The sequence below is a fragment of the Silurus aristotelis genome, assembly GCF_946808225.1.
Source record: "Silurus aristotelis genome assembly, chromosome: 20".
NCBI lineage: Eukaryota > Metazoa > Chordata > Actinopteri > Siluriformes > Siluridae > Silurus > Silurus aristotelis.
In genome coordinates this window covers 10,114,364-10,130,111 of record NC_139593.1, presented here as the reverse complement: position 1 = coordinate 10,130,111, position 15,748 = coordinate 10,114,364, and the positions used below count along the sequence as shown (strand labels likewise).

The 15,748-nt window shown below is 37.2% G+C and overlaps 1 protein-coding gene across 4 annotated transcripts; it reads left to right on the top strand.

The window, feature by feature from the left end:
- Positions 1-192: 192 nt before the first annotated feature.
- Positions 193-15,231, top strand: septin3 (septin 3). Of its 4 annotated transcripts, none has more exons than XM_083522535.1 (12): positions 193-252; positions 460-1,106; positions 1,210-2,900; positions 8,435-8,671; positions 8,825-8,953; positions 10,370-10,451; positions 10,588-10,725; positions 11,088-11,205; positions 12,239-12,334; positions 12,571-12,667; positions 13,374-13,425; positions 14,015-15,231. In XM_083522535.1, exons 2-12 carry the CDS (start codon positions 565-567, stop codon positions 14,145-14,147), a joined length of 3,315 nt encoding a protein of 1,104 aa, XP_083378661.1. In that variant the 5' UTR covers positions 193-252; positions 460-564; the 3' UTR covers positions 14,148-15,231. The 4 variants fall into 4 exon arrangements, with proteins under 4 accessions (XP_083378661.1, XP_083378662.1, XP_083378663.1 ...); XM_083522536.1 differs by having other exon boundaries at positions 223-252; positions 657-1,106; XM_083522537.1 differs by lacking the exons at positions 193-252; positions 460-1,106; positions 1,210-2,900 and adding an exon at positions 4,267-4,412.
- Positions 15,232-15,748: the final 517 nt, after the last annotated feature.

Sequence of the window (15,748 nt, the reverse complement as noted above, 5' to 3'; positions counted from 1 at the left end):
TAATCCAAAACGCTTTATATATTGTTCGCAACATCTCTTCTAATGTTTCTTCATGCTCCTTAGGGAATTTCACACACTCGTATATCGTTTATCAAACATGGAGTGATGGGAGTGGGTGCATGAGACAGCGAGGCTTTAGATGAAAAGAATGGAGGGAATGTGATTCTGGTACCCACCACTTCCTGTTGCCCTGCTTTTCTCTCATTTTCTCATTCCGTCTTTTCCAGCCAGCAGAGAGATGCAGACTAAAAGGTCAGTTTTAGTACTTTTCTTTTTCTTCTGTCTTATGTGTCATATATAACTCTTTGAACATGTGTTATTCAGAACAATTTATGTATAATCTTTTTACAGTTAGTGCGTTTTTAACTGAGGATACTACTTTTGGTAATGATGTGTGTAGTCAATGACTGGCATTCAATAACATCATTTTGTTGAACTCTATCACTGTTTTTTTTTAAGGCTGCTTTTGCTTGATAATTTTTTTATGGATTAAACTACATCTTTAACCTGTTGCAGTTGCTTGGAATATGCTCTGTTTGTTTAACTAAAACCCACTACTTCAATATGAACCAAAGTGAACTGAACCACACCAAAACATCTTTTCCTTCTACCTCCTTTCAATGTCCCCTGTATGTTTCCTCTCACTCTGTTACAAGACTTTCACCTTCTCTGCAGCATCCATCCTCTACATCCCCTACTCGTCTCTCTCCAGCCCTTCAAAATCAATCTTCTCCCTTATCTACCTCTCCTGCTCGTCTCTCCCCCAGTCTGGTTCTCACTAATTCATCTTCACCTTCAAGGCTTTCTCCATCTTCCCAAAATGTTTCACCATCTTCTTCTCCTTTATACCCATCCCCTTGTCCATCCCCTTTGTCCTCTTCCTCTCCTGCAAGATGGCTTTCCCCCTCCCCAAGACCCCTTCATTCATCCCCTACAAGGCTTTCTCCATGTTCCCAACTGCTTGGTTCTCATAGCCCTACTAGACACTCTCCATGTACTGTACCACTCTCTTCCCCTGTCATCATGAGAAGGCCTATCCACATCTCCTCATTCAGTGACATTGGGAGGCCCCTTGATCCTTTACCCCACACTGTTTCATGCAGCAGGTAATTCTTTTCAAATGTAGTGTCTCTGTAATCCTTAAAGTTGCCACTTCAGTGCCAAGAACGGATGGGAATAATAGTGAAACACTGCTGTTTTTCTTTACAGCACACCAGCATCTCTTACTGGTAGTCTGGAATTCTCCAGGCAATCCCTTCCAAGAAAACAGAATTCAATCCAACCCATTGTCCAATCAGACAATGAGCAGTCTAAATTAACAACTATATCATTTAGTGAGAGGAGGGCTAAATCAATTCCCATCTCAAAAACAAGAATTCAGCAAAAGCAAAGGCAGGAACAATTACCTAGAAACCAGTACCATGGCATGTTTTCTAAAGACATTAGTTCAAAAGACAAATCCATCAGAGATATCATGACTAAGAAGGAAAGCTTAAGTCACCAAAATCTAAAACACATAGGGAAAGGACCACAAAGCATTGCATTGTATAAAAGGAGACTTTTAACCCAGAATCCCATATTAATTCAAGCGCGTCTGGGGTTAAACAAAACAAGGAGAGAAAACCTTGGATCAAAACTTTTATTTGACAAGGAAAAGTCGAAAAAATCTGATGCTTTGTTTCAAATGCAGAAAAATAAAGATGTGAGTGGTGGGGAAATGTCTCAATCTGAGCCACCGATGGCAAAGTCTGATGAAGGCAATCCAACTTCAGGTCTTATCAACAGGCTTCAGAGCAATCCAAGACCTGACAGTCAACTCAAATCATCCTCGGAATTTCCTGAAGACAATAAAGATTTTCCAAAACAGTCTTTGTCCTTTTCCAAAGCTCTAAAATGCGATCTAGAGATTCACACATGCCCAATCTCTGTAATTTCACAGAAAATAAAACCTGAAGATCCTGCAGACGCTTATGAGAACAGCAACTACTCTTTGCTTGATTCAAATACCAGTCTTACTGAAAACCACAAGTCTACTCATATCAGCAAGCCTCGGTTCAACGCTTCAGAAACAGACACATGTATTAGAACACTATGTCAAACCAAGCAGACAAACTCCTTCCCATTGCCTTTGAAGAGTCATGGATCATCTGTTGAATCCGGTCATTTGGACGGAATTTCTAAACATGAAACAGCAACAACTACATCACATTATATTTACACACCGATGCAACTCAACCAGACTGACCAATTCCCTTTGAATAGCAGAATCTGCAGACGTGTGATCAAAGGAGCAGATAGTTTTTCAAGCAGAAAATCCACATGTCTTGTATCTACTCATGCACGAAAGAAGGAAGCATCCTTTCAGGAAACAGGGAGAAGAGGGTCTCAGAAAAAAAATGTTTCAAAGCCATCGCAAAAGAGCCACAATCATTCAGATACAGATTCCTCCAAATCTAATTCAAGTCAAACAAGCTCTCTAAAGGAAGACATACACTTAAGAAAACACAAACGTTTGGATGTGCAGATAAAGTGTGGGATATCTTGTAGCATGCAGTCTACAAGCACACACACAGCCAGAGATACACAGGAAGATGCAGTAATTCAAAAGGCCCCCCATGACCTGCCCCAAATCGGTTTCCCAAAAGCCCTGCACATTTATCCGAATCAACAAACAGATACAGCCGTTCCACAACTTTCTAGGGGTGACTGGATGCCCCGATCCGGAGCTGACAAAGGATGTGAACAAACATTAATAGAAGAAAACAGTTTGACAGTTGAACAAGTGAATATTGCTCAGTTACATCCGCAGGATGATTCCCTACTGAGGAAACCATCTGTTTCTGAGGGAAGGCAAAGCGAACAAGAGATAATCCCACTTCCTGGTATATTCTCATTTACACGTGAGTCAAACAATTTTGTAACACAAAAAATAACGATAAATGCTTAAGTTTATCATATATTTAAAAATTTGTAAATTCTAAAGTATAACTACTCTTTATGTTTGATTAGAATTTTTCTTGCTAGATTGTAATTGTGTGAATAAGGAACAAAGAAATTAGTTGCATAAACATATGTATTAATTTCCATCTTCAAATATATTATATATAACGGCTGTCATCCGATTAAAATATTTAATCACGATTAATTGCAGGAGTTAAACTCGTGATTAATCTTAACTTAATGTACCTTAAATTAATAATTTTGTAATACTCATGGGCCTAGACAAATATGGATGCTTTATGCAAATGTATGTTTATTAGTGAAACTATACTCAATATAGAGTATAAAGAAAACATTTTCTTGTGAATGTTTTAACTTTAGTATTTTAAATTACATAAATCATCAGGACACCCAGCAGAACTTTCGCAATGTTTCCACATGGATGTATTTAATTGCCGGTTGTGTGCATCATGGCGGATTTTGGTGATTGATTTGAGACTTGGCGCATCAGTAAAGCAAAAGTTTAGTGATTAAAAGGTATTTTTCAGTTTTTGTGAATAAATGTGTGTTTTTTTTAAGGTTTTAATTTCGCCTCTTTTATATTTATTTATTTATATTTTTAATAAAAATGGTCAAACCGAAATGCATGCTTGCATTTGTGTTAATGCGTTATTATTGATTTTGACAGCCCTAATATATATATATATATATATATATATATATATATATATATATATATATATATATATATATATAAATATATATATAAAAAATATATATATATATATATATATATATATATATATATATATATATATATATATATATATATATATATATATATGTATTGCTATCTTTCAATTTATAATATAATTGCTTTAGTATACATTTTACTCTCTGTGGTACATATTAATTTCCTCTGAGATGAATTAAGTGGTCTGTCTATCTGGCTATTCTGCTCCTGATCATGAAGATTAGCTGCATTACATGTCAGTGTAAAAAAAAAAAAAGGTCCACAGGGGGTCCACTTCCAGCTACAGTATTGTCTATTTGTTATTAATCTAACAGCAATTAAAATTGGGTAAAGTTTACAATCACAATCACTTGATAACTCTGCTCAATACAGTAACCATTGTCACTAACTACTTTACTAAAACAACTTGCAAAAACAGCTAGTGAGCTCAGCATTTAATTTTATGCCCTGATTGCTATATATATTGTACACTAAACCTACAATAAATAACATTGGCTGGGGAAAAGAGAGACATGTCATCTTATCAGTCTGCACACATGCATGTTTCCGCATAGGAAGATAAAACAGGGCATGAGACAAGCATTTGGCGCTCACTGCCGCACCGTACGCCAACATGCACAGTGCACTGACATGCGATCGAGTAAATGTGAGCTAAAGTGGTGGCATTCAAGTAAACAGGATGCATATGAAAACGCGACATGGGACAGTGCTGTAAAATGTGAGTAGCTGGAATTGTCCAATTGCTAATGGGTGTTTGCTCATTAAGTTATGTTTGTGTCTTTGTAGCTGTCTTGGCCTGTAAGAGAGCTGTGTCAGCATTGACAGTGTCTCCTGGCATATTGCCATACTTTTTAATATACACTGAAAAGTATATTAAAGAATGCCTATATATGCATTGAGAATGGCAATTTTTTTCAGCTCAAAAACTTTTTTTTATTGTCTTTAAGAATAATTTTTTTTTTTACTAGGAATATGAATATAAATGTATGAATGATTTATATAACAGTGCTTAATATATAGAACTTCTATGTTAGATCTCATTGTAGTTCAGTTGTAGTTGTATAAATTAAATCATCTTCATAGGTAACACAAAAATATTTTTATTATGTAAAAAATATGTGACCTGCAAAAGGCCAAAACAATTAATGTATTAATCAGAAACAATACAACAGCCAATAATTATTATTATTTATAATTATAATTACAGCTCTATAATTTGCCTTTGCGACTGAATTGCATAAAGAAATTGTTTAGTAGTTTGAGCTAGGCTTTCTGAAGAACTTGCTACAGAACTTCTGTCAGGGTCAGAAGAAATCTGAGAAAACTAAACATTTGTATTTAAGGTTATCAGATAAGGTCTGTCATTATCAGTGTTGGATGGTAGCAAAGTAAATGTAATTTGTTACTATATTTAAGTAGTTTTTTCGATTTTTTTGTAAAGTATTTCCATTTGGGGATGTAGTGGAAATGTAGTGAAGTTTAAGTAAATCAAATTCTTTATTTTTTACTCAACTACAGTTTGTGAAATCAATCGTTCCTTTTTATTTATGAATGGATAAAAAATTAACAGGTCAAGCGCACGCAGCAAGCCACCAATCAATGTAGAGTGCAGTCTGTTTTGAAGTTGTTTGGATTGCCACTTGGTGGTATCTTGGTGGTATCTTGGTGGTAGCACAAACATACAGTTCAGCCTTAATTCAACATCAAGCAGAACATTTTAAGTATAATAAATTATGGAAGAAACTCCTGACTCTAACTTGCCACAGACCTTATTTGTGTGGTTTTTTGGAGTAGTTTAAAGAAGGTATTGGTCTCATGATCATTTTAATAGCTATCAATCATTGTTAATATCATTCTATTAATAGATTGGTGTGCTAAGAGTAACTCTAGAGTCTTTTCACATAAACTGAGTTTTAGCAAGAGTCTTGTGTCAATAATAATAATAATAATAATAATAATAAATCATAAAACTTTGGAACTTACATTACATACACGTACATACACGTACGTACATTTGAAGGCAAATACTTTTGTACTTTTACTCAAGTAAAAGTTTAAAGGGAGCACATTTACTTTAGTAATATTTTACCTAGTGTATCTCTACTTTAACTCAAGTACATGGTTTGTGTACTTCCTTCACCATTGATCATTATTAACGACTTATAGATTATTATCCTGGTCAGAGTGGCAGGGAATCCAGTGAATATGCAACACACACAATGCAAACTGGGAACACGTAACAAAACCTGTCGTTTTTGCAGAAGTCATCTAGCTATAAAATTTGCCTTGTCAGAGTAGATCCGATTCTTATGCTTGCCCATTTTTCCCTGCTTCCAACATATTACTTTCAAGAACTGAGTAATATATCCCACCCCATGACAGGTGCCACTGTAAACAGATAATGAATGGTATTTGTTTCTACTTGTTATGAAGTTATGGCAGTCCAGTGTTTTTGCATATATATTCAAAAAAGCAACATACAATCAATTTATTAGTTACAATATCGACACGTTAAGGTGAAGGCCTTTAACTGCTGATCGAAATGTCGAGTTGACCGTCATTTTAACGGAGCACTTTAACATTCAGTTTTCCGTTTCCAATTTAATTAAGTCAAATGCCTCGATTTATAGGTACATTTAAATTAAATACACCCATTTGTCTATTGCAGAGCTGATTGCAGCATAATTCTGAGAACCATATAACCGTTTTATCTCTGTAAAGCTGATTTGAGACAATATTTATTGTTGAAATCGCTCTACCAATAAAAAAATTCTGTAATTAAATTGAACGTTATCTACTAAAAAAAATGGCGATCTGCGCATGCGCGCTGCATCATGCTCTCTCGTCTCCTAAGCAACGACAAAGGAGGAAGGGAGGGAAAGCAGAGGGACAGAAGGACGGGAACCGCGTGAGATCTTCCAAACATTGCTCTCTATTAAGCAGCTCCAGGACCTACATACCGGGGTAGATCTTGTTGCGTTTTCCTTTTAGAAGCTCCGGAGAACCGAACCGGTGAGTCTGTGTTTCTAACAACACGTTTAAGGAGCGGTACCGAGAAATGCCAGACTGAATGAAGGAGTGATGGACACAATGGACATCCATCCACCGTCACGAGGTTTAGGGAAGCTCCTGTTCGCCTTTTCTGATCAGTGGTATAAGTGTAGCTTTTGCTATCTTATAATAATAATAATAATAATAATAATAATAACAACAACAATAACAATAATAATGAAATTAATATTAATAATAATCAAACACCTTCGTGTTTCTTGCCTCTATTCAAGATTGCAGTGTGGGTTGTGAGATCATTTATTATTTCCTGCTAATTTAGGCAGTGTGAATGTAGGACATCAGTCCACAGGGATGCAGAGACAGTGAACTCATTCTATTTATAACACGTGTGTCTTTGTGGCTTCATATGCGTTAAAATGCCTTATAAAAGGGTTCCATGATTTTAGATCCTTGTGTTCTGTGCTTAAATGACTTGCTCTTTCAAAGATGTGCGTACCTAAAACAGATTGTTGTACAGAATATTTCTCTTCCAATAGTACTTGACCTATTAACATTTCTGTTCCAAAGTTTGTCAAATGCTTTGATTCATAGGTACATTTGAATTAAATACAACTGTCTATTGCACAGCTATAACAATTGCAACCTAATTTGAAGAAATATTAGACTATTACACACCTCAAACTTGCAAGGAACCTCCACCATGCTTCACTGTTGCATGCAGACACTAATTATTGTACCGCTCTCCGGCCTTTCGGCGAACAAACTGCATCCTGCTACAGCCAAATAGTTCAGATTTTGACTCATCATTACAGAGCACCTGCTGCCATTTTTCTGCACCCCGGTTCCTATGTTTGCGTGTAAAGTTGTTTCTTGTTTTCATGCCGGAGGTATAGCCTTTCACACAACCTTTGTGATCGACCAGTAGATCGGGATCGACGAATTGGGCACCCCTGGTCTACAGACTTCAACATTGCCCATTTCTTTGTGCTTTTTCAAAATAGCTTGCACAGCACATCTTGAAACCCCAGTCTGCTTTAAAATATTTTCTGGGAGAAAACTTGCTAAATAGACTATAAAACACTATGTGTACCTCATACAATGTTTACCAACAGGTGTTAATGTTATTTTCATAATCAGTTGAAACAAGTTTAAAGACAAATCACTTGCAGGTTGGTAGCTGGGACTACATTTGATTGAATGTTAAGGTTTGTGAAGCATTTCTGCATCTCACCACTTTCTAATAGAGTTGAACATGTGAGAGTTGAATGCCAAAAAAACCCAAAAAAAACAAAAACAAAGAAACCAAAAAATAACCATATGAATTGTTTTTTGTTTTGTTTTGTTTTGTAACTAAAAATTTGTTGACATTAACTGTGGTTTTGCTCCTTGCAAAAAAATCTGGCCAAAAATATATTGTATTAATAGGGTGTCATATTCACCACTCTCTAGTGTTATAACCCAGATAGAGTACAAGCACTGATAAGATGCAGATAGTTTAGACACTTTTGAAGGTTTTGACCTTTATTATAAGCACTTATAGTTACACTTCATTAATAGTATGTAACATAACCAGAACATATCTGTAGGCTCTGCATGTTGCCCAAATTCCATACTTTACCTCTAGAACAACATTAAAACATGTCGAGGACTACAGAACTGTGAAACACTAGGCTATGTATATCTACATTTCTTATGTCTCAGTCTCACTTTTGCTTTCTCTTGCTAAAGACATGTCAGAAATCGTGCCTCCAGAAGTGAAACCCAAACCTGCCGTCCCCGTCAAGCCTTCACATGTGGTACCACCCTCTGGCATCCCCCCTGCGCCACTCCAGGGGTCAGGGGCTGGAGGTCAGGGATCAGGAGGAGGCTCAACATTGCTGGGATATGTTGGGATAGACACCATTATTGAACAGATGAGAAAGAAGACCATGAAAACTGGCTTTGATTTCAACATCATGATTGTGGGTTAGTGAAAATATTTAACTATGCATTGAGATCTTCAAGATATTCCTGAAACAAACATGCCAACTTATAACTTATGCTGACTTTCTGTCAATTCTATGAATACATTTTCCTGCGCCCTTTTCATTATTCCCATGTTTTTTTCCTTTCTTCTAGGTCAGAGTGGCTTAGGGAAATCCACCATGGTGAATACTCTATTTAAGTCTCAGGTGAGCAGGCGGAGCTCTAGCTGGAGTCGTGATGAGAAGATACCCAAAACTGTGGAGATTAAATCAGTATCACATGGTAAGTTCTAACAAAGCTAGTGGTCTAGATGCAAATCTTTGTAACAGTCTGGATCATTACATCTCATAGAATTTTCTTAGCTTTCCCCATTTCTAAACAAAAGTAATATTTTGAAAGTATGCATCAAGGAAATTGTTTTAAATTGGTTTACCTAAATTTGTCATTTCTCCTCTTTCTCTGCACCTATCACTTGTAGTGTTCGTCCGAGCTTCATCTTCGGCCCTATGTTTTTATTGCGTATGCTTCCACTTATCTGTCTGTCTTATAGCAGTACAAAATTTCCTACCATTTGTATGCAGGTTTCATTGAAACCTGGTGGAAGCGACTGCAAATATTTGCCGATTATCTTTCAGATGTTAAATGCTGGATGTCTAAAAAACTTTTTCCATTAATAATAACAAATTCAGTTAAATAGTCCCACTGTCCCACTGCTGTCACTTTAGTGTGCTTGGCTGGATGTCCTTTATGAAAAACAAAACAAATATTGAAATCCGAAATAAAACCCAAAATAAAACCCCATTTCACAAAGATCACAGCACTATATGTTCGACTAGAAGATAAGTTCCTAATGCTCTCTTTGTCTTTTACTCTATTTGTGAAAACAAGGATCTCATTGTTTTTAAGGACGTTGACAGAGTCACAGTCAGGCTGCCATGTCCTCTGGCCTGGGCATTGCCACAGGCCTGATACTGAATGCCCTATGGGTGCCAGCGTTTGTGCACAGCTGGAAAACAGTAGGCTATGGCATTTAGCCCAGACCCTAAATCTGCCGAGACACACTGGTGTGTAGGCTTAATGTATCAAGTGTGTTAAATGTGCAGGCAGAAAGTATAGTATGCCAGTGTTGAGTTCTTTCCATTTGGGAAAATCCCCTTTTTGTATATGTGAAATATTTGTTGTATTGTCAGCTGTATGTCTTTGGGGTTGTGACTGTACTCTGTGAAAAGCTTTTTGTATTGACATTGCCGCTGCATTGCATTTGTCATAAAAATGTCTTGAAAATGTAAAGCATTTTAACTGCTGTTTGAACTTGTGAGGCTGGAAGAGGCAAATCTACGAGTGCATAGTGCTGATGATGTATTGAATCCAGTGGCAAAAAGATTTTATTATATACTTTTGATTGTCATTTGAAGTTAAGTTATATGCACTGCTCATCCTTGCAATGCGCAGACAATTTGGGAAGGCATTGCTCACTTCTATGTAAAAATGAATACATTTAATTTGCTAAGCAAGGCTCAGTTTTTTGCAATAGAGCTTTATATTTACACATAGAATTCGCATGAAGGCCCATTTTCCATTGCATTCCCTGATTTTCTGATTTATTTTACAATTTTAGTATCTTAGAATCTTATTTTCTAGATTATGAGTTATGGTTTATGTAATTTTTTCGTGGTTTGTTACTCTTCTGTACTGTAGTGATAGAAGAGGGTGGTGTGAAGATGAAACTGACAGTGATTGATACCCCTGGATTTGGAGACCAGATCAACAATGAAAACTGGTGAGTGAAGAGGTTTTCACAGAATGGATTTCTATAATCACTGTATTTATGTCAATAGATCCAGCTTTCCATCCTGTCACCTGTCTTTGAATTATATTCTATTCAATGACCTAAATGTCTCCTCTTGTGTTTTCAGCTGGGAGCCAATATCTAAATATATTAATGAGCAGTATGAGAAGTTTCTGAAGGAAGAAGTAAACATTGCCCGTAAAAAACGGATCCCGGACACCCGAGTGCACTGCTGCTTGTACTTCATATCTCCAACTGGACACTCGTAAGCTTTAACTAACTAAAGTAGGATAATGTATATAGTAAAAGATTTTGTGTGAACATATCCAAACAATGTGGGAAAATCTTTTACATTTAAGTCTCGAGGAAAGAGATTCAATACAATGTTAATAAAATGGGGTGTACCCACTGGACGCCAGTTAATAGAATGTGTCTGAATGGTTGTCTGGGGTACATGAATCATATCAGGCTTATTTATGTCTTGCTATGGTTGGTTTAGCAAGCGCTCTCTTTTCTTCTTCAATCTATTAACTGCTCCCCCACCCCCTTCTCTCCATTGTTCTGTATTTACTCTCTCTGACCTTCTGCCTTTCTATCTATCTATGTCTCTCTTCCACTTTGTGTCAGACTGAGGCAGCTAGACATTGAGTTTATGAAGCATTTAAGTCGAACTGTGAACATCATTCCTGTCATTGCCAAAGCGGATACGCTGACTCCCGAGGAAAAAACAGAGTTCAAGCAGAGGGTGAGAAAGAGTGAATGGATGGATAAATTGAAGGATGGATGAGTTGAAGAGTGATTGACTATATGGCCAAAAAAAAAAAAAAAAAAGACCTTTAAACCCAAAATCGTCCCTTTAAGGTCACAATATTCTGTACTCTAAAGTATTTGTTTTATATGCCTTAGAATTAAAATAGTACTTTTTGTAAAATCTAGTCAAAAAGGTGGAGGCTATTATAGGACCAAAGATTCAACAACTCCATATTAATATCTATGGATTAGCAATGGGATGTTTGGCAAGTATATATAAGATTGTGATAATCAGGTGTGTACATACCTTTGGTCATATATTGGTAGGTGGATGGATGAGTACATGGTTGGCTGGTTGGATGAATGTATGGCTGTGTAGATTAATAGGTAACAGTGATGACAATATATACAGTACAGACCAAAAGTTTGGACACACCTTCTCATTCAAAGAGTTTTCTTTATTTTCATGACTATGAAAATTGTAGATTCACACTGAAGGCATCAAAACTATGAATTAACACATGTGGAATTATATATGGAATTATATACATAACAAAAAAGTGTGAAACAACTGAAAAATGTCATATTCTAGGTTCTTTAAAGTAGCCACCTTTTGCTTTGATTACTGCTTTGCACACTCTTGGCATTCTCTTGATGAGCTTTAAGAGGTAGTCACCTGAAATGGTCTTCCAACAGTCTTGAAGGAGTTTCCCGAGAGATGCTTGGCACTTGTTGGCCCTTTTGCCTTCACTCTGCGGTCCAGCTCACCCCTAAACCATCTTGATTGGGTTCAGGTCCGGTGACTGTGGAGGCCAGGTCATCTGGCGCAGCACCCCAACACTCTCCTTCTTGGTCAAATAGCCCTTGATGCCTTCAGTGTGACTCTACAATTTTCATAGTCATGAAAATAAAGAAAACTCTTTGAATGAGAAGGTGTGTCCAAACTTTTGGTCTGTACTGTATATATATGTGTGTGTGTGTGTGTGTGTGTGTGTGTGTGTGTGTGTGTATACTCTTCTATTGTCTAGGTAAGGAAGGAGCTGGAAGTGTGTGGAATCGAATTTTATCCACAAAAGGAGTTTGATGAAGACCAGGAGGACAAGGCAGATAACGATAAGATCAGGGTACATAAAAATTGACTGACGCTCTTCTTTTTGGTACCTTATTTCCTATCCTAGTTTTTACCCTTCATTGCTCTACTTGTATTATGCTCTTCATCTATGACTCATCAGTTTACCCTCATAAATTAATTAACATAGCAGGCCTTATTAAAAGTGTGTGTGTGTGTGTGTGTGTGTGTGTGTGTGTGTGTGTGTGTGTGTGTGTGTGTGTGTGTGTGTGTGTGTGTGTGTGTGTGCAGGAGACCATGCCTTTTGCAGTAGTGGGAAGTGACAAAGAGTACCAAGTCAACTGCAAACGGGTTCTGGGTCGGAAGACTGCCTGGGGAATAGTAGAAGGTGAGTATGCTCACTGTGTCATTCTCTGGCCTTCCACCTATATCAGACTTGAAGGATTCCAATGTAGGACTCATCCCATTTCTTCTGATTGATTATTTGTACAGCTGATTATTTTTTCAAACAGAAATGTTCAACTTCTAGGCATCTTCAATATGGAGAAACTGGATGGTTTTGTGTGTGTGTGTGTGTGTGTGTGTGTGTGTGTGTGTGTGTGTGTGTGTGTGTGTGTGTGTGTGTGTGTGTGTGTGTGTGTTTGGACACAGCAGTGTGTGAATCAGTTAGTTCCATACCACTGGGAAGGCATAAAAGAGGATTCTGCTTCACTGATCTCACTTAGCAGGGAAGCAGAGTGAGACAGTGTGTGTGTGTGTGTGTGTGTGTGTGTGTGTGTGTGTGTGTGTGTGTGTGTGTGTGTGTGTGTGTGTGTGTGTGTGTGTGTGAGAGAGAGAGAGAGAGAGAGAGAGAGAGAGAGAGAGAGAGAGAGAGAGAGAGAGAGAGAGAGAGAGAGAGATGATTAATTATCTCTCTTATATGAGCATTTGCCAAGTAATTGCTGGGAGACATTTTGAGAGCATCTTTGATCAGTCATTGTACCCATTCACCTCTTGTATGTTTCTCCCTAGTTGACAGTCCCATATCCAATTAAACTCTTTTTGAAGATTGTAAAATAATTAACAATTAATTTCTTCTTTTGTTCTCCTATTAGTTGAAAACCCAAATCACTGTGAATTCTCTCAACTACGGGACTTCTTGATCAGGTGAAATTTTTCACTTTCAATTCTAGAGATTGACTGACAGTGGATTTTACCGATACTAATAGCTAGGTTGGATTGTACTTGCCGATAACAGATTAATGAACTGATGGATACTGGATTTAAAAAAAAACACAACCCTCCTTGTAAAATATTACTGAATTTCATTACAAAAATAAAAATGCAGTAATATATTGTGATAATGTGCTAAAGGAAAATATATGAGTACATTAATTAATTAATATAAATATATAGTTAATAAATGATAAATAAATAATAAATAATATAGCTCTCTCTGTGCAGTTCGCTGACTCACATGTAAAAACAAACAGCACATGGTGTCAGTGATTTGCCTCTAGAGGCTGCTCTTGTAATGACAACGGGCCAGAAGCCGGAAAAACTATCAATATGGATTTTTGCCTATAGCTCCAGCAATTAACTGCCGGTGCAGATGCATCTGCAAAACCAATTACAGCATGCCTTGAAGTGTTTATTCTTTAAACTTATCTTTAGACATTCATAATTTTAATGACCCAATTCAGGTATAACTGCCTTAGCAAAATATTAAATGCTATATAATAATAATATATTATAGGTCTCACCTTCAAGATTTGAAAGAGGTCACCCACAACATCCACTACGAGACGTACCGGGCCAAAAGGCTCAATGACAATGGAGGACTCCATCCTTTCTCAACCAGCAACAGCACCCAGGAAAGCAACCTGTGAGGGTGAAATCATCAGCCAAGAGAACAATCGACAAGCTGTATGTCGATCATGAAAGATAATAATAAATAATATTTTTGTGGATAAATACATTAGCACGTGCCCTTGTGGAGTTCATCTTGCTGAAGCTTTTCAACCATCTAAACATGTTCGTTGTTGCATCTCTTTCGCTAAACGCCCTTTTTAACACACATAATGACAGCACTTCAAGCTAGATCCTCTTGAATTTATTGTCTAGATGTTGTAGTTACTCCTGAAAGTTAACATGCCACAGTATGGATGGATGACAGCACTGCCATTCAACTGCACACAATACAGAGAAGTTATTAAATCTTTCTGTGAAGTCTCCTTTGTGTGGTCTAACAGCTATTCTCTACCTGCCAAAAGAATTCAGGACTCAAAAGGTTTTTGTAAGCCTTGATGATGATACATTGATGTTCACTCCTTTTAACTGTTTCTTAACTCACTGCAGCATTTTCCACTTGCTGCTAATTTTTACATAGCTTACCCTGATAACTAATGTTTTTTTTTGGACACTAATTCAGGACTCTCTCAGTATCCAGAACAGCACACAAAGTACCAAGCAGAAATCTCTGATAATTTAAAACACAAGGTTTTTGAAGGGTTGCCCCAATAAATTTTGTAAACATTTTTAGACTGTGTGTGCACAAGTGTGTTTGTGAGAAAGAGAATGTGCCTTTATATATTTTAGATCCATCTTTCCAGTGTTCAAGCAACAACATATTCATGATTTTTTTTATATTCCATGTTTTCCATTGTTTATATCAGTGTGCATGTATATCGCAGAAACAAAGGAATTGCTTGATGTCTAGATGTTCACTTTGGTGTTAACCACTTGGTGTCTCAGCCGAAGCACAGGTCAAGCCATGATCCCTTTAGGCATGACAAATTTAATTGTAACACACCTCAGACCCTTTACATTCTGCCATGCATCTTTGGACGAAAACAACTTTTTATTTATTTAATCATTAATGAGTGAAATATTACATCACAAGGACGGTATTCTTGCCGAGTGTTATGTTTTGAAGTGTTATTTATTACATCATTTAATAAACGTTTTCCATCACTTTTTGAGTTCCTTTGACTTTTCTGTAACTAGATTATCATCTACAATATCCACAAATATGAAAACAGCAGAAATTGAATAGAAAATTGTTGTACAGTAATTTACAACATGGACCTGCACAACAACAAACAACAACCCTGGAACAACTGCTGAATTTGTGAATCATTTAGCTAAAATGTTTGTATCAGGCAATGAACCCAGCCATTAGGGGGGCACAAGCCAGTGTACTCTTAGTGCCGGTCCCAAGCCCGGGTAAATGGGGAGGGTTGCGTTAGGAAGGGCATCCAGCGTAAAACATGTGCCAAATCAAATATGCGGATCACAAATGAGAATTTCATACCGGATCGGTCGAGGCCCGGGTTAACAACGACCGCCACAGGTATCGTTAGCCGACAGGGTACCGGTGGAAATTGGGCTACTGTTGGCCGAAGAAGGAGAAGGAGAGGAGGAAGGCGTCTACAGAGACGGCAGGAAAAGGAGCAGTGTAGGAGAGTAGAGGTTCGGGTTGGTACTTTAA

Bases quoted from the DNA above. Each gene is read 5' to 3' on its own strand.
- septin3 (XM_083522535.1), top strand. From the start codon at position 565: ATGAACCAAAGTGAACTGAACCACACCAAAACATCTTTTCCTTCTACC. The intron at 11,206-12,238 runs GTGAGAAAGAGT...TCTATTGTCTAG, and splicing joins AAACAGAGTTCAAGCAGAGG to GTAAGGAAGGAGCTGGAAGT. The intron at 12,668-13,373 runs GTGAGTATGCTC...TTCTCCTATTAG, and splicing joins TGCCTGGGGAATAGTAGAAG to TTGAAAACCCAAATCACTGT.